This window comes from Lissotriton helveticus, chromosome 8, assembly GCF_964261635.1.
Source record: "Lissotriton helveticus chromosome 8, aLisHel1.1, whole genome shotgun sequence".
In the NCBI taxonomy this organism is placed as follows: domain Eukaryota; kingdom Metazoa; phylum Chordata; class Amphibia; order Caudata; family Salamandridae; genus Lissotriton; species Lissotriton helveticus.
The window spans coordinates 325,322,922-325,342,426 of NC_136069.1; the positions used below are offsets into that span (position 1 = coordinate 325,322,922).

General features: G+C 45.9%; 1 protein-coding gene across 1 annotated transcript in view; it reads right to left on the bottom strand.

The window, feature by feature from the left end:
* MIPEP (mitochondrial intermediate peptidase) overlaps positions 1–19,505 on the bottom strand; it is a 574,688-nt gene that overhangs the window by 356,608 nt on the left and 198,575 nt on the right. Inside the window, exon 10 of the mRNA XM_078657099.1 lies at positions 12,110–12,162. Within this exon, the coding sequence (XP_078513225.1) occupies positions 12,110–12,162 (53 nt within the window). The remainder of the gene's footprint in view (positions 1–12,109; positions 12,163–19,505) is intronic.

The following is a 19,505-nucleotide window of genomic DNA, read 5'->3' on the forward strand; positions in this document are numbered from 1 at the left end:
CTGGCTTCTATAAGAAGTACTAATTACACATATTTAATAACTAGTCATTGAGCAGAAAGAATCACCATGGCCATATCAATGTGATATCATATTATTGTAGTAAAGAGGTTCCAATAGGGAAATATCCCATTTGGTGCCTCATGACCAAGTATTAAACACGCATTGGAAAAGTAATAGGTCTGGCATGGTCATGCTTGTGCTATGGTTATTTATTATTATTTGTATATGCTATTTAAAGAAAAAAGGCTGCCGACTAAATGTGGCACCCAAAGGCATGTAATAAAAATGTTAAAATTAAAAAAAATTCATAAATGTGGCTATTTCACTAGTGACGTTAAAAAACAAGCCCTCCATGCAAGGCATGCAGTTTATTATAATTTTTTGTTAAAGCAACAAGACTAAATCATCATCCAATCATACACTCAAACTGCAGCCAGCTACAATGTCACTTAAACACGTTACAAAAGCAACTCTGAAAATGAGACAGGAAATAAATTCCTATCGAACTGGGCATGTGAAACGCAGGCAAGATAGACATTTTAAGAATCTATAATATACAAAAAATATAATTAAAAAAAGGACACTTTGAAAGAACTTTGTCACAGACGAGATGAGAACTATTTTCAAGTGGATGTGAACAATGTACACAAGCTTTGTGCACTCACTCAAGGAGAAGTGAGCCAATGGATAAAGTGAACTGACCCCACAGGCCTATGCTGTATGGTGTAGTGGGTGGAAGCAAAAAAGCAAAATGAGAATAACAATTCAATAGGGAAATGGATGTTGCCTGCTGACCACAACAACCTCTATGCATGTATATTATCTAGCAATTGTTTGGAAGAAAATAATCTGGTGAAACAGATAAAGATGAATCAAAAGCCAGACAAACAAGCATTAAAAATGCAATAGATCTCGCCTTTCATTAAGTGAAAGCCATTTCCTTTGCTATACAATACCATTAGCAAAGCAAATGGGTTTAACTTAATGAAAGGCGAGACCTATTGCATTTTCAATGCTTGTTTTTCAAACGTGGTTGGCTACGTTACTCTTAACCACCCACGTTTCGGTTTCCAACATAACCATAAATTATGGGGTGACACTCCCCGTGAGCGCCTTCGACCAGTTGTCATAGAATACATCTCATCTAAAAAAAGAGAGATTTGACAAGGGCGAGAGAGACAAAAGCATGACTGTTTCTTCATGTGTGGATGCGACTCATCCTTGTATGTATGCTGATTCTATGTCAGGACCGGAGGCTTCAGATTATGCTATTCTTCCTTCGCTTTATTAACATCATAAACTCCATAGCAGCTCAGGAAAAATATAAACAAGGAACAAATGCTTTCAAATAAAGCAGTTGAAGTAACATTTTTCTATAGTCCAAAACCACAACTCCCAAGAGTCTCTTATGCACATCCAGTCCATAGTCCTTCCACCATGTCTACAACATCTAGATAGCCAGTCTCCTCTCTCTGCTCTTCCTCTTTCTTCGCTGCTCCTGCAGCCAGATAAGTGCTTTTGTGTTTGTTCCTCAGTGATTGCTCATATGTGTTGCCGTTAAACTGGATTGTTGGGGGCTTGTCGCGTTGTGTAACGCTTTTCTCTTTCAGAGCCCTCAGCCGCGGGAACGCTTAATTCGTTCCTACGCGACTTTTTATTTTCCCCGTTTGGCGCGGTGATCAAAGCACCCGCCAGAGGGCGCCCGCGCGTCTCGCCGACTCCTCAGCGCGTCTCTACGATCTCGGGAGCCGCGCTGGGGAGCCTGTCTGCGCCGGAGCCTGCCCTCATCTGCCCCTCTGACGCCCGGTTCCCGGGTCTGTATTTCCCTGCATTGTGGACGCCCGCTGGGGTCTGTATTGCGGCTTAGACCGCGGAAACGCCTGCAGGCGCTTGTGTGCACCGTGTACAAGAAGTGTGGCTTGGCGCGCTTGAGGGGCAGTTAGACCCGGTCCCGGTGTGGAGGGTCCGCGCGCTGGGGTGTAGGTGCCCACCTATCTGCCACGTTGGTTGGCCCTAATATTGATTGCAGTCATCCTGTCTGCCCACATTGTTTAAAGCTACAGTACACCCTTTTTGGGTGCTTTTGGTGCCTAGTTGCTGCTGTTTTGAGGGTTTGTGCCCCTTTTGTCCCACCTCTATTGTAGGTTGTTTGGGGATATGTCCCACGAGGAGCAGTATGAGGAGGAGCCCTACTCTTACCTCCAAGATGATGAATTTTATCAAGCGGTGGATAGCTCCATATACCGCTGCGTGACTGAGGTGGTGGGGCCCATGGAGGACCGCCTCTCAGCACGTATTGTGGAGGAATGTGCTAAGTTAGCGTCTGCACATCTGGGGGCGCCTACTGACCCCCCAGGGACGTCGGGCGAACGCCCGCCACCTCCTAAGAAACCCTGTAGGGAGGGTTCCCCTTCAGGGATGCAGGGGGTTGACAAGGGCGCCTTTGAGCGTCTCCGGGACGCCTTTTTGGCTAAGGCGACTGCTCCCCCCCCTGCGCCTCTGTCGGGTCCTGAGCCCGCGGAAGATGTGGGTACGGCCCCCTCGTCCCCGGTGTACGATTCCCCTGACACGGATGACGACGGGGAGTCGGTGCGCTCTTGGCGCCCCTCGAGCTCAACAGTGCTCCGTCGGGATGAATCGGGCATGCTGGACCCGGACGAGATTGTCCACCCACGGTCTGCGGCCTGGGCACCGGGGGAGACTGTGGCGAGGTTCGTTGCGGGTCGCCTGCGCAAGCTCCTAGAGAAAGAGGCTAGGGGTTGCTTGCGGGGGGAATGCCCGAGGCCCACTTTGGACGGCAAGGTGGCCATGACCCCCGAGTTGGACGCCAAAATGGCCACCTTCCTGGCCAAATTCATGAAAGACCCCCGCAAGGGCATTGACCGGTCCTGGAGATCGTGTCAGGATAAGTTGTTGGATGCAGTCGGGCCTGCCACGAAAATCCTCGACATGGCTGAGGAGGCGAAGGCGAATGGCACGGTCATTTCCCCGGAGGTGCTATCAAACTGGGCACAACGTGTGATCGTGTTCCTGGGGAATGCCAACTGCGCCCTCTCCACCGAACGCAGGCGTTCTTTACTAATTAAGTTGGACCCGAAATTGGGAGACTTGGCCTCCTCTGAGGCGGGCGCGGTGGCCCAAGGGGGCCTCTTTGGCGAGCCTTTCATTAAGGAGTTGGGCAAATTTGTGTCCACCTTTACCTCGCTGGACAGGGCGCAATCCAACATTAAGCGAGTTTTTCATCAGCGTTTCTCCGGTGGGGCCGGTCGCGGCAGGGGCCGCGCGACTGGCCGTGGCCAACAGACCAATAATAGAGGGCAAGGCTCCGGCAGAGGACAATACCAGACCTCTGCGAACTTCAATAATTTCTACCCCACCAGAGGACAGCGTTTTGGCGGCAGAGGTTATCGAAAAAACTCCGGACCCAACAATGCCACCGGTGATTGTACTTTGTTTGGATCAAGTTCCTATAGGGGGGCGGTTGGCGTCCTTTTACGAGGAATGGGAGTTGCTCACTGCCGACGCTTGGGTCTTGCAAACCGTCCGTGGTTTTCACATAGAGTTTTACGACCACCCTATTCAGGAGATTTTTCCACGGCCGATGGTGTTCTCAGAGTCCGATGCGCGTTTGATAGACGGAGAGGTCGCAGAGTTGCTTCGCAAGGGCGCCATCCGTCAATCAACGCGCCATCCCAATGGTTTTGTCAGCAATGTCTTCCTAGTGGACAAGACAGATGGGGGCAAGCGCCCGGTGATCAATCTCAGGGATTTCAACGGGTGGTTGGTCTACCGGCACTTCAAAATGGAGGGTATCCACCTCCTCCGAGACGTGCTCCTCCCGCGAGATTGGATGGTGAGGCTAGACCTCAAGGATGCTTACTTGGTGATTCCTATTCACCCGCCTCATCGTCGTTTCCTTCAGTTCTTGTGGAACGACAAGGTGTACGAGTTCATGGCCCTCCCATTCGGCCTTTCCTCGGCCCCCTGGTGCTTCACGAAAGTGTTGCACCCGGTGGTGGAGTTTCTGAGGGGCCAGGGAATACGGATGTTGGTCTACTTGGACGACATTCTCTTCATGGGGCAGTGTCCGGTGCGTTTGGCCGGGCAGTTGCGGCAAGCTGTGCACCTCCTTCAGCGGCTGGGCTTCGTGGTCAACGACTCCAAGTCAGTACTGGTTCCCACTCAGCGAATTACCTTTCTAGGATTCGTGGTGGATTCTGTGGAGGCCGCTCTGAGCCTCCCATCCAGGAAGATTGCAAAAATCCGACATTTGTTGCGGCAGACGATCGCGAAGAACACTACGTCTTTGCGTCACGTTGCCAGGGTGGTGGGACTCCTGTCGTCCTCCATCCAAGCGATCTTTCCGGGGCCCCTGCACTACAGGGCGCTCCAACGCCTCAAAGCCCAACACCTCCGGAGAGGAATGAGCTACGATCAGTTGATACCCCTCACGGAGGAGGTGAAGGAGGAGATGTCATGGTGGCTTTCTCACATGGAAGCATGGAATGGTCGGGCGATTTTCGGGTCAATCCCGGACCTTGTCATAGAATCCGATGCCAGCAGATCGGGTTGGGGCGCTCGGTGCGGGGATTTCTCCACCGGCGGCGCCTGGTCTTCCGACGAACAACGGTTGCATATCAACTGCTTGGAGCTCCTGGCGGGCTCCTTTGAGGTTCGTTGCTGGACCAAAGATTCGATCAAGGCCTGCGTGTTACTCCGGATGGACAATGTTTCGGCGGTTCGGTATGTGAACCACCTTGGGGGTCCTCGTTCTCGCGCTCTGGCGAACTTGGCGAAGGACTTCTGGGAGTACTGCCTGGAGCGTCACATTGCGGTGACGGCGATTCGATCTGCGATTTCTGCGGGTCACAACCCGATCGATAAGTCTCCAGTCGGAGAACATCCTTTAGTTTGCCGACTTCTGCGAGGTATTCGTCTTTCGTTACCTCCGGAACCCCGGTATTCGGTCCTTTGGGACGTCAATTTGGTTTTGAATTTATTCCTTTCATGGCCAGCCAACGCCTACTTGTCTCTAAAGGAGCTCTCAGCTAAGTTAGCCATGCTGTTGTGCTTGGTTTCTTGCAGGCGTGTGTCGGATGTGCGCGCGTTGGATATATCGGCGCAAATCTTCTCCCCGGAGGGGGTTACTTTTACTTTGGGGCGTCGCACAAAGTCGGCGTCGCGCTCTATTTCATATCCAGCTTTTCTGGACACTCCTAAGTTGTGTGTTGTGCAATGCTTGAAAGCTTACGAAGATATGACCTTGGACATCCGCCCTCCGGGCGAGCGTCAATTGCTGATTGCCTTGCGGAAGCCACACAAAGCTGTCTCCTCCCCCACCATTGAAAGGTGGGTGCGTTGGGTCATGCAAGAAGCAGGCATCAATACGAAGCTTTTTGGAGCACACTCTGCCAGAGGGGCCATGGCTTCTAAGGCGTTTGCAGTGGGTGCTCGCTTGGAGGATTTAATGCGAGCTGCAGATTGGTCCTCAGATTCCACGTTTAAAAGGTTTTATTTTAAACCGGTGGTGGACCTGGCCCAGTTGGAGGTGAGTAAGCTTTGAACTAGCATAATCTGAAGCCTCCGGTCCTGACATAGAATCGAAATTTGCCTAGCTTATGTAACGGTAAGTTTCAATTCTATTAAGGACACGGAGGCGAGGATTATCCCACCCAGAATGCGCAGTGATTCCTACCCGCCCGTATGGCAGTAAGTAAAGTGTTTTCCTCTATGCGGTTATGTTCTATTTGTTAACATATGATGCTCCTCTGTCATGCTGTCTCGCTCCTGTGACTCCTCGCTTACGCTGTCCGTTTTTTCTGGCAGGCAACGAGGGAGCTAAACAGGATCAGTGAGGCGAATGCGTGATCTGCGCGAAGAAAGAGGAAGAGCAGAGAGAGGAGACTGGCTATCTAGATGTTGTAGACATGGTGGAAGGACTATGGACTGGATGTGCATAAGAGACTCTTGGGAGTTGTGGTTTTGGACTATAGAAAAATGTTACTTCAACTGCTTTATTTGAAAGCATTTGTTCCTTGTTTATATTTTTCCTGAGCTGCTATGGAGTTTATGATGTTAATAAAGCGAAGGAAGAATAGCATAATCCTCGCCTCCGTGTCCTTAATAGAATTGAAACTTACCGTTACATAAGCTAGGCAAATTTCGATTCTGCAGCCGTAGCTTTTTTTGCACAGTTATGGACTTGCCACACTTTACTCATAATCTGCACATTTTAACAAAAAAAATTGTTTCTAGCTCAAACTCATCAAAAGTTACTAAAAACATTGCAACATGTGTTTGGACACAGTGGAAGGCCCTTTGCAAAGGTTAACTGGTCATCTTTTAGTTACAGATTTCTATATTTGGCTGTTAAACTGGTACTAACGACGTGTAATCTTTGCCCAGACAGTATCACCATATGTAAACATTATAAAACAATGAAGTAATAGTAACAAAAATTGTGCCGCAATATGCAGCTTATGCCTTTCCTTGCCGCATAATTTAGTCAAACATGCCATATAATTTGGTGGTCCACTGCTTTATAATTCTAGTGGCCCCTGCTCATAGAGCCCCGATACGGTCTTTCCTATGAATTTTCCCTCCCTCTACCTACATGGTGTGTACTCCCCCGGAGGTTCCCCCTCCCCTACTCCTCAGTACACCAGGAGCAGGAGGAAAGAAGTGCGGTGCATCTGTGCACACATTCCAGCAGGACAGCTGCAGCCCAAGATGGTGGAACGCGGCAAGTCTCTTCTCCCCTGCCTGGAACCGTTTCAATGGCTTCCGGACCGTGGGGGGTGTATTCCACCCACCTGGTGATACAGGTGAAGCTTTAATACTAAAAAGTGCACTATTATTTTGTTCATTGCGCCTCCTGCCATACGATGTTTTGCATTTATTATTAGCGCTGCAAGTAACGTTATTATTGTAAACCAGTGATGTTCGTGTTATCAACCATGGAAAGATGGCGTCCTATGGGTATTGCACAGAGCTTAACCTATGACCTGCATTTTAAAAGGATAGCTCTGTAGTGGATGCAGAGGGCACGTGGAATAGGAGCTGCGCTGTGCCCTTTGGCGCTGGGTCACGGTTCATTTGCATATAGTAGGTTTCTGCGTCGAGCCTAGAGGGACATGGAGTGTAATACGGCTTAAAGTAATCACAGGTGGTGGAGAATGATGCAAGATGGCGTCCTTTTTTGTTCTTTTCAGTGAATACATCATCCGCACGCTGACTCAAAACACCCCAAAAACACAATAACATGAATATACTGGGACAAAAGTGAGTAAAACTCGCTGATCCGAACGAACAAAGCAAGTCCTCGGACCTAGGGGGTCATGAAAATCCAATAAAAACTACATGCAATGTTTGTTTATCATTAAGTAAACTGGACCGTTTCTGCTGCGGCCATTTCCGGTAACCCCAGTGCTGTAAAACGTGGAAATCGGCTTACAGTATGCAAGTGTCTGATAAATAACACACAGTCTCGTGGATACCGTGACATTCACCAAAAGCAACATTATCTTGTCTGAATCCTGTCTAACACACTCTGAAAGAAAAACAAACAATATATCCGATCTCCCTTCTCTTTACATTGTTAACATGCCTCAGGAAATTGCCAACGAAACCCCGACATTCCTTTGTTATTGCTGTAGTCAAGATTAAGAGCAGATGAGCAGCTGAGCCATAAAGTTCAATGAGTAACCTTTCAAGCTTGAAAAGAATATATAAATAAAAGCCCGGTGTCAGCTGAGCAAATGGAGAACAAAGCAAACGCCACAGTTCAGAGACAAATTATAAAAGGCCACCCGAATCCATCACGCACTCAGAGATTTCTATAAGTTAACACATTAAGTTGCTGTTGAATAAGAAAACCAGTTTTGACCCTGCTTGCTTAACGCTGTGTACTTATCTCCTTTCCAGTTTTTTAAAATCTCTACTTCTAGTGAACCATTCACTCTCCCCCACCCTCCCCTCCCGCACAGAAACACACACCAAGGTGCAAGGAGGGAGAGCACGGGCTATATGCAAAACGCAGAGCCTGATCAAATGTATGATATGGGACCACTTTCTGCCAAGAAACCTCGACCTCGAAGGTTGCGAGAAGGATTGAAGAAGAAGCGAAGGGAAGGTATGAGAGGGCAAGGAAGAGATAAGTAGAGGGAAAAGGACAGGAGAATGCAGGGAGAAATGGAGGCAGAAAATGTGGGAGGGACAGAGAACGAGGAAGTTGGATGAGGGAGGGAGAAAAACAAGTTCCATGAAGGTGAAAGTGATAGTGATTATAAAAAAAAAAAAAAACGGCCGTGTAAGTGAAAGCACACGCGAAGCGGCATTTTCGTTGCTTTGGCAAAAAAATGGCGTGGGACTGTCCACAGTCCCTACGGACACGCGCATGCTGTTTGCTATGGACAAATGTTTGTCCATGCAGACGTGTGCATGAAAGCCCTCGCAGAATTGATTCCAAAAGGTACCCGCAATAGCGAGAGCAGCACATGCAAAATGGCGAGAGCAACCATGTTTGTCCATGCAGACAGGTGCATGAAAGCCCTGGCAGAATTGATTCCAAAAGGTACTCACAATAGCGAGAGCAGCGCATGCGCTGCTTTCGCCAGGCGAGACCTAAAAAACAAACTCAAGGCTTTTTTTTATGTTCAAGACATTTTGGTCACACACTGTTGGCATCACTAAAATGTCACTTTGTAGCAAAAATGCATTCGGCAACGCATGGATAAATGACATGGGCTGGTGTATGGTAAGGGAAAATACAGTATATGTAGCTCGTGGCTGTCCCAGAAAATGGACAGCGCTGTGGACTAAATGGAATGAATATCGTGGAAATGTTTGTGGGCCCCCATGTGTCCCCTCCCTTGACGAACCAACAACACCTGATGTAATTAGAAGGTGACCAAGCTTGTATTGTCCGCCACTATATTGTATGATACTTTGGCCTGACGATAAAAATGTAACACGATACTCGTAATGATCTTTGAATGTAATTACCATTTCTTCGATTGTTCAATAAAAAGAATCTTTAAAAAATGCATTCTGTTAACATTAGGACAGTATTTAGTGTCACAAGTGGTTGACTGAATTAGAAACAATGGTCAGGGATTCCCTTGAAGCATGTCTAACTGGACAGCATTTACTTAGCCATGAAAACGTAGTTACTATCAAACTACTATTTAAAAAAAACACAACCAGTATCTTCTGTAGCAAAAAATTCCAATGCCTAATAAAGTTAACAAATGGTGCAACACTTGCAAATAAAAGCATCTTTGTAGCAAAGCAATTAGCAGAGTGCTACTGAATGACTACAAAGAAACTCAAGTGAGGTGGAAAGGTGTAAACAAAGGTGTTTTACACTGAAATTGAAAGTGTGCCTTCCATCCATAATGAATGTCACTGCCTGCTGGTCAAGTTCTGGTATTTCTTGTTCAACGGTGTTGCAAACAGTAAGACAAAAGGACCAAAGCAGCAAACCAGGTCAAGCACAACGATTAGTTTAGTTCCTAATTAGTGGTGGTGCAAACTCTTCTGACATCCACTGCCGTAGGATGCGTAAATGAGAATATCGAGACAGAATAGAAGGTGCACTCTAAGAAAAGTCAATATCCGGAATTGTCTTTTTTTATGTAAATTCTTCTTTATTTAGAAATTCTTTCAAACATCATAGGCACAGCCAACGCGTTTCGTTCCACTCTTTGCCTTTTGGAACTTCGTCAGGGCGATGAATAGTAAACTTGAGACTCCGAAGAAGTAAAGAAGATTCAAGATAAGATACGGTTCAGCATAATAATCTGTGCCGGCCGGACGTACGTTCTTAAAAGTAAGGATAGCGTATATCAGCCTGTAGATTTCTGGGGTAGCCTTTTATCTCACGTGGAAACATCAACATCAATATCGACTGCCAGACCCTCGCCGCGCACGCCGAGGGTCTGGCAGTCGATACCCTATCACAGGTTCGGCACTTTGCAGTTTACAATTCCTGCACCGATCTCAGGCACTGGGGCTGTTATCACATTCCGGGGAACCTCGACGTTTGAAATACGATTAGAGGCTGGTATAATTTTAGAACTGGTTTTTTATGTTTCCACGTGAGATAAAAGGCTACCCCAGAAATCTACAGGCTGATATACGCTATCCTTACTTTTAAGAACGTACGTCCGGCCGGCACAGATTATTATGCTGAACCGTATCTTATCTTGAATCTTCTTTACTTCTTCGGAGTCTCAAGTTTACTATTCATCGCCCTGACGAAGTTCCAAAAGGCAAAGAGTGGAACGAAACGCGTTGGCTGTGCCTATGATGTTTGAAAGAATTTCTAAATAAAGAAGAATTTACATAAAAAAAGACAATTCCGGATATTGACTTTTCTTAGAGTGCACCTTCTATTCTGTCTCGGTGTTGCAAACAGGTCTCAAACTGCTTGACCTCAACGACGAAGGATATTGAGTATTATTACTTCATGATGAAATTTCCACTTGGAGATCGAGTCAGGCCCCTGAGCCTGAGTCTTGGTATGGGGCGCTACGGCACTGGGGGAGGGCCGACGGGGAGACCCTACGCTCTGAGGAGGTCAGTCATCTACGCAAATGACCCATTTTTCTTGCTTGGGACACCCTCCTCAGCCACTTTTACCAATTAATACGCAATGATGACCTACCCCGTGAACCCCCACTTGCTGTCTCCTCAGCCCCATCACCTTAGCCCTTAGCTGCCACCCTTCTCTTTCCTTTCACCCTTTGATCATTCCAGACTTTAGACTTACAACCCCTGCCCTACCCGGGCATGCCGCCCCAGGGGACCCCTACCGCCATTATGCCAACTTTGACGCAATTGCGACTCTTTGCCAATCACACCCTTCATACTCATTCGCAAGCTGTGCAGAACAGCACCCTGGTCCTGCCTTGCCCTCTCCTTCCCCTCTTTTTCCTTTCTCTTCCTAAGTTTATGAACACCCCCCCACTATTATTATGGCGCATGATCCGAGCTGCTCTCCTTGACATGTCTATCATGTTATTCTCTTGCTCATCATATGCCCCTATGTCCTTCATTAACCTGACCTGCTGTCGCCACTGCGTTTTGATGCAAACTTGTATGCTACATGGCCTGTTCATGCCACTGTTATTGTTTAATGTAAACCCCTCTTACAAACACTACAAACAAAATGTCATTCCCACTGGTGGGACATCTTTTCTCATTTGCTGGGAGCATCTGTCCACATCTTTTTTGCCTCTGGAATGTGTTGCGCTGCAACAGAAAATCTATGGCGAGTCACAGACCCCACTTAAGGTGTGTTTCTGCCGATAAAGGTTGAGACTTTATGCCCCCTTGCTTGCTGATGTGTATTGGCTGTATTTACTCGTACTGCAAGTTTTGTAACATTGAAAGAAATAATTTTAATCATTTCGGGACAGCTCCAAGTTCTAGAACATTTAAGTGAAGGCCCTCCTGGGTCGACCAATGGCCTGCAGCCTTCAATTTGTGAAGAGGGCACCCCAACCTTCTAGAGAGGAATATGTGGTCATCACAAAATAGGCTGCTTGTGGCTGGAAAGCAGACCTCTTTGGAAGTTGGCACTTGTCCTCAAACATTTGTAAGTCATCCTTGATGTTGTTTTGTTACCTTAATACAATTGTCAAAGGATCTGGAAACTTGCTGCCAGTGAGAGTCCAACTACTCCTGTACAGGAGACATCTACAATCTGACATACTGCATTAGTGGAATACATGTGGACTCCCCAGAAGACATTCAAAGAGTCGAACAGAAAAGTTTATTTTTTGCACTTGAGTGAGGGCTTGAAAGTGGAAGAACCCCCTCTTTAGATGGAAAGGTTTTGCCTGCTTTTGTATTAAGGATGGTGCCCAGGAATTTAATGGAAGTGGTCGGCTGCAGATGAGACATATTTGCAGCGACGGAGAAGCCTAAATTGTTGAATAGTTCTGTGCATTCCCTTGTTGATCTCTCGGACTAGGACAAAGTATTCCCTTTGTCCAAGCAATCATCCATCTAGGATACATCACTGCACCAGCATGTCCACACTTGAAAAAATACCTATTTACTACCTTTGGCAATGCTTGTTAAAATATATGTTTGAGTTACTCACCGCTCTGCACGGAGCACTCCGCTGTAGTACGGATGATCCCATGGCATTAGTTTCTGCAGCAAAACAAAGTATTTTTATTACATTTTTGCCACACAATATAGTGTAGTTAACAGTCCTTGATCATACACCCTATTACTCTGATGGCTTCACAGGATCTGCTTATTTGAGAGTGTAATTCTACAGTCATCGGCATATTTGCATCAGTTCAAACCCTGGGAATGAACAATAAAACCATCTGGTGTAAATGTTAAAATGCTTGGGGCATCTACTTTGCAAAAGATTAAGGGCCATATGTATCAAAATCCGCATTTGCTATTCTCAAATAGCGATTTTTTGCGAATCGCTATTTGAGAATCCCAAAATGCTATGTATGTAGGACTTGCAATACATTTTGCGAATCCTACATATTTATTAATTGCGAATCTCAAATTGCGATTTGCAATTAAGGAATACCTCCCCATTCCTTACCATGGGCATAGAGGCCCATAGGAATGAATGGGAAGACATTCTCAATTTACGATTAGCAATTAGCGAGTCGCATATTGAGACTGCAATTTCAAGGGTGCAAGGGTGTCAAAAGGGCACCCTGTTGCACCCCTGAAATAAGCACGGGTGCACATGTGGCGCACATACATGCCCTAAGGGGATGTATGTGCTTCACACTGCACTTTGAAAAATGCAAAAAAGTAAATTTTTCAAAGAAATCCCAACTTACCACCAACTTGAAGTTGGTGGTAATTTGCGATTCTTAAGGCCAAATTGCACTTTTTTGGTGCTTCTTACATTGCATTTAATGAATCGCAAAATTTGGGATTCCTTCAATGCAATCGCAAAATAAGGAATCGCAGATTTTGCGATTCCTTATTTTGCACGCAGATTCGCCTCATACATACCACAAAGCAAAATTGTGATCGCAATTTCTGCGAATTTCGGCATTTGCGATCGCAATTTTGCTTGATACATATGGCCCCTTTACCTTTGTAAGTTGGAACCTAAAGTCTATGTCTTTTTTCTTAGTCTCTCCAACGATGTTACAGCTAGTCACATATGTTTACTTTAAGGTCAAACTAATCACCAGAAAAGTGTACTCTTTTGGTTCTAGATCTTTTTCCAAGTTCAAAAACACTGGGTGTTTTATTAATTGTCTCGAAGGAATATAGAATTAACCTAAAATTGCATTCAAGTGATTAATGAAGATCAACCGGCTTGTTAAAGAACTTTAGCATGCATCTACATGTTTCACACAAGTTAGAATGAAATGCTTTAACTTGTTTAGAAGGCTGTGAAAGTCTTTTAGTATGCTTAACAAAATATGTTACTTCTTTAAAACTCCACAATAAATGTTTACCGTTACAACATTCCCGCTTTTTACCAACTATGAAACTATGAACACGTGATTAACTAAGTGAAACCTTTTAAAAATAACATATTAAGTAATTTGAACTATTTAGAAGAATTCACAGGCTTATAAAGTTTTGACTAATTACAACTTAAAAAAAAAACAAGAAATGTTGAAAACTTACAAGAAATGCATCACACATTTCTAAAACTCTCAGGCGTTTCACATTAAAATAATTCCTACAATATTCATGTTATAATAAAAATATCAAGGTCTAAAGGCAATAAATAGTTTGAAAACCTCCAAGAGAATTTATTTGCATCAGGGGTGCACTTTCTTGAAACACCACTAGTCGCCAAAAGTATACTTTCTGTTGGACCTGGCGCTCTCTGCAGGGTCACTCCAAAACTTATGCCTTCAACTCTGCAGTTTTTGCCAAATTTTTTTTTTGGGCCTTAGAACTCTGTGCCCTATACCACTGCTAGCAAATGCTAAAGCAATTGTGCGTACTCTCTTAAACATAGTAAAACTGTCTTATACCTAGCTGGCACATTTACTTTACAGGTAAGTCCCTAGTAAAGTGGTAACCCATGTGCTCAGGGCCTGTAAATTAAATGCTATTAGTGGGCCTGCAGCACTGAACGTGCCACCCACTTAAGTAGTAGTTTAAAACATGTCCCAAGCCAGCCACTGCAGCCTGTGTTTCCAGTTTAAAAAGGTCATTTCGACATGGCAAAATAGAACTGTGCTAGGCCCAAACATTACTTTTCATTACATATGTCACCCCTATTTTAGGGCCTGAACAGCACAGAGGGCTGAGTGGAGTGTATTTAATAAGTTCGACATGTAATTTTAAGTTTTATATGTCATGGGAGTGAAAAGCTTTCACCTTTCACTTATCTGAGACTGGTCCTCCGATCATTCTAAGCCATTCCAGACCCAGCCTTCGCACCTCAAGGCTCTGCCTCACACCTGCAGTTTCATCTCTCCGCTGTCTCTCCTCTTGGCCTTTGACCATCACTCACACTCTCTGCCTTCTCAACTTTTCTCTCACTCCTTTGCTCTGCTGCACCCGCTCGTTCTCTATTTTGTGATATTTTCGCTCTTTGTGATCTTTTCGTGCTCACTCTGAACTCTCTTTGCCCTTTGCTGCTCATTTTTCATTCTCCACTCTCACACTTGACTGACACTTTCCATTATCATACTTTTGTCTTCTTTCTTCCCTTTGTGCCCTATGTGCCTTCAGTTTCAGACTTTTCACCACTTCCCATCTAGTTACTTTGTGCCCTTAGTTTACGACTTTTTGCCTCTTTCCATTCAGCTACTTTCCAACTCCTCTTATTTATTTATTTATTTATTTTTAGAATTTATTAAGCGCAAACAATTGCCCGCAGGCGTCTCGGCGCTGTATTGTATTACTCACCTATTTGATACTGGGGATGTTTTCAGAGGTTAAATAGCCAAGTTTTCAGTTTCTTCCTGAAGGACATTAGATTCGGACTTGATCTTATGATTTGTGGGAGAGAATTCCACAATCTTGGGGCGGCAACTAGGAAACGTCTGTCTCCCCAGTTGACCAGCCTAGTCCGTGGCACTACCAAGTCATTCTGTCCTGCAGATCGTAGCATTCGAGTGGGGGTGTATGGGACAAGATGGTCGCGCAGGAATTGAGGTGCTTGCTGATGTAAAGCCTTGTAGACGATACATAGCGTCTTAAATTTAATTCGATTCCTGACAGGAAGCCAGTGAAGACTCCTCAGGGATTCTTGTATTGGCTTAAATTTGGGGATGTTAAGGAGAAGTCTGGCTGCCGCATTCTGGATTGTTTGCAGTTTCTTTATTATCCTGACTTGTGCGTTTGCAAACAAGCCATTGCAATAATCCAATGCTGACAAGACCAAAGCGCTGACCAGTGTCTTTCCCACATTGGTAGGAAGAAAAGGAAGAATCTTCCTAACCAGACGTAGTTTGTAGAACGCCGTAGAGGCCGTCTGATTAGCATGAGCCATAAAATTTAGCTTGTCATCAAAGATGACCCCCAAATTTCTTACTTTCGTGACTGGTTTGGGTACGGCTCCAAAAGATGATGGCCACCAGGTTGGGGACCAGCTAGGGCTGAGGTGGCCAAAGGTGACCACCTCAGTTTTGTCAGAATTTAATTTCAGACAGTTTGCTGACATCCATTTTCCAATGGCCAGCATACCTGTCTTGAAATTTTCCGCCACTGTTTCCCCATCGTTTCTAACAGCCAGTATCAGCTGTGTATCATCCGCATATGAGGTAAGGTTCATCCCGTGCGCTTTGATGGTGTTAGCGAGGTCCGACACATATATATTGAATAGTGTCGGACTAAGGGATGAACCTTGAGGCACCCCACATGGCAGCGATAGCTCAGCGGATTCAAACTGGCCCAGTATAACTGCCTGGGATCTCTCTGCTAGAAAAGACGCTAGCAGATCTTTTGCTAGGCCTTGTACACCCATCTTTTCGACACGGTTGACCAGGATCTTATGGTCAACCGTGTCGAAAGCAGCAGATAAGTCTAAGAGCACCAACAGTGCAGTGCCACCTTGGTCTCTGATGAGTCGAATGTCATCTGCTGCTTTGATGAGTGCTGTTTCCGTTCCATGATATTTGCGGAATCCAAATTGTGTTTCGTCGAGCAGATGGTGTTGCTCGATGAATTCCGCAAGTTGAATATTCATAGTTTTTTCAACTATTTTAGCAAGGAAAGGTAAATTCGCTATAGGCCGATAGTTTTTAAGTTCTGCTTTGTCCAAGCCGGGTTTTTTCAGGAGGGGTTTGAGTAAAGTTTTTTTTAACTGGTTTGGAAAGATGCTTGTGCGGAACATATGATTGATTATTTGGTTAATTGCTGGAATAACCGTATCCAATATTGAACGAAGGGTGTTTGAGGGACATGGATCCAGGGCTCATCAAGATTTAATTGTTTTAATAATGTCCTGAATATGAACTTCTGTGACCTCTGCAAAACAAGAAAAATTTATACTTGGAGATGGAGTATTTATTTTTTCAAGGCATTGGTTATCGGCTAGGTTGAAGGCTGAAAATATGTCATTCACTTTGCTAAAAAAGAATGAAGCCAATGAATCACAGAAATCTTGTGAGCACGGGGGGTTAAGGTCTGGGACACATCCCGCAAGCTGTTTAGTTATTTCAAAGAGCTTTTTATTTGAGTTTTTTGCGCTTTCAATTTGCTCAGAGTAGAACTTCTTTTTTGTCTCTGTAATCAGTAGTTTATATTGGGTTAGCAATTCCTTGTACACTATCTTATCCTCATTATCATACTTTTTCCTCCAAATTCTCTCCTTGTTTCTGCATTGCTGTTTTAGTTTTTTAAGCTCCTCTGTGTACCATGGTGCTGAGGGGGATCTTCTATTCCTGGACATTCTTTTTTCAGGTACCAGTTTGTTAGCCGCCTGGCCGACCCATATATGATATTGTTTAGTAGCAGTTTCTGGATCAGTAGCCCATGTGGGTATAGAATTCTGTAACGCCTCCTGAAAACTGGGAATATTGACGTCTTTCCAGACCTTGAACACTTCTCGTTTGGGGGGGAGCAAGGTGGCCATAGATTTTTTATTAATTAATATTGTGGCCAGTACCAAGTGATGATCGGTCCAAGTCATTGGCAGGACATCAGTCACTAGTATATTCTCCAAGTTGGTGAAAATACCATCTAAGGTATGGCCTGCGTTATGAGTAGGTCCTTTCACCAACTGAACTAGGCCAAAGACCTCCATTTCGGATAGCAATGAAGTAGTTTCCTTATCTTCGCTACATTCCAAATGGAAATTAAAATCACCTAACAGAGTCACAGATTTATCCATAGCTGTAGTTTCTAGGATAGTGAGTATTTCTGTGAGGAATTCCGACCGTGATTCTGGTCTTCTGTATAGTAATACACCTTTAAAATTGTGTGAAGAGGACAGATAGATGTCAAATTGAAGCGCCTCACATGCCGTTGAAGGAATGACAGTAGTACGAATTCTAAGAGTCACGGGCGATTATAGCAATCCCACCGCCTCTTTTACCAATTCTATCTAGTCTGTAAGACTTGAAACCTTGTGGAACGGCTATTACGAGGTCCGGGTCAGAGGCTTTATCCAGCCAAGTCTCCGTCAGGAACATTATATCTATGTTTCTATCAATGAGTACATCGGCTACCTCTTGCCTATGTTTGGCTAATGAGCGCACATTAATGAGGGCTATCGTGAACACTTGATTTGTCTGGATCGAATTTTCGCTACCTGCTCTTTTATTTAATAGGGGAATGGACATTTGGCAGTGATTACAGTCCAGTACATTTTTAGATGATGTAGAGTCAGGGCTATGCCTTATGCATTTTTCCGTAGCTTGTGGGCGAAGATCAATCAGCGCAGAGCGTGGGTAAGATACGGTGTTTACGTGAACATTCTGGCCAGGGGGGGTGGCCCTAGGCCCGTGTCCGGCGCGGACGGGCGCAGACGGGCGCAGACGGGCGCAGACGGGCTTGCCTTTGGCGCGCCTTCGGCGCGCCCGCTGCGCCCGCCCGCTGCGCGGACGGGAAGGTGGTCTGTTTTTATCCATCCAAGAAAGAGGGAGGAGGGTGGAGGGGCGGAGATCTGACCCGCGATCCTTCCCCAGGCCAAGATGGCGCCTGAAGATTGTGGAGTGGTGCCTGGCGCCTAGCAACAGTGGCGCTGCCGGACACGAGAGGGGGCCCTGGGGCGATGTAAGTCTCGCTCTAGGTGGGGCTGCTAAAAAGCTCCTGTTTAAAATATATACAGTCTTTAAAAACACGAGTGTATTTTCCAGTCAAATAACACCCAATGACACCCAATGACCTTCAGTAAATGAACAGCGCGCAAGAGAGCGCGAAGAACCCCCGGCTTTCCGCCTCAAGGGTGAGTTAGCATTCAAATACAAATACCGGCTTGCTCCCCAGGCCCGACCTTCTGTGCTTTTCCCCCTACTACTTAACTGCTCTCCTGCAGTCTGCCTCCTCCCACGTCTTCTCGCCCTTCCCAAGCCCCGCCCTGCGCTCCAGCCCCAATTCCAGCACCAACTTAATGGAAGCAGCTGAGCATCCGCACAGTAGAAACATACAGCAGGCATGCCAAAGGCAAGCCCATCTGCACCAGTTCACGCCTGATCATTGCCCAGCACCACAAACCCTGGTCCAGCTGCCACTCCTCCCCACACCCACACGGCCAATGCCCTCTGCTCGCTCGATCCAAGACACCACTATGACAGCTGCTACCACGCCGAGCCTCACATGAAGGTAAGACCTTTTACCTGCATGCACTCCACTTGTGACAAAACACCCACAATCACTCCCCCCAAACAGGCCCCAACACGCACCACGCCCCCACCACTACATCAACTTGCATACATGCTTCTCAACACACCCACTCTGCAGACATGCCCTGAGATGTGGGACCTCATTGACCAGCTCCACCAACTGCAAAGAGCTATTCGCAATTGTCAAAGAATTCTTCAACCTCGCAGCCGGTACAAACACCATCACCACTATGCAAGGACTCTGCAGTGGCCTCTCTAACTTCTTCCACAACAAAATATCAAAGATCTACTGCACTTTCAATGTTGAACCCAACCCCGAAGACATAATCAACCAGCTGTCAGCCATTGCAAACAAGGACAAACGCCGAATTGGAACCCTCTCATCAGCTAAGACACCCCCGCAATCATGAAGTCAATCCACTCAGGAGTCCCTACAGCCCTTTGCCCCCACTACATCGACAACCTAGGAGGAACCACGATGAGCCCGTGCTCATCCATTATCAACACCTACATCGAAACCTGACCTTCACGGATAGTTGAAAGCACACAAAAGTCATTGCCCCCTTTAAGAAACCATCAGTAGACCCAAGGGAACTCAGCAACTACCGACCCCTCTCACATCTACCATTCCTAGCCAAAGACATGGAAAAAGGTGATCAACAAGCAACTCTCAAGCCACCTAGAAAACTACTGTACAGCACTCATTGGGCTTTTGAACCAACCACAGCACCGAAACAGCCCTCATTGATGCCA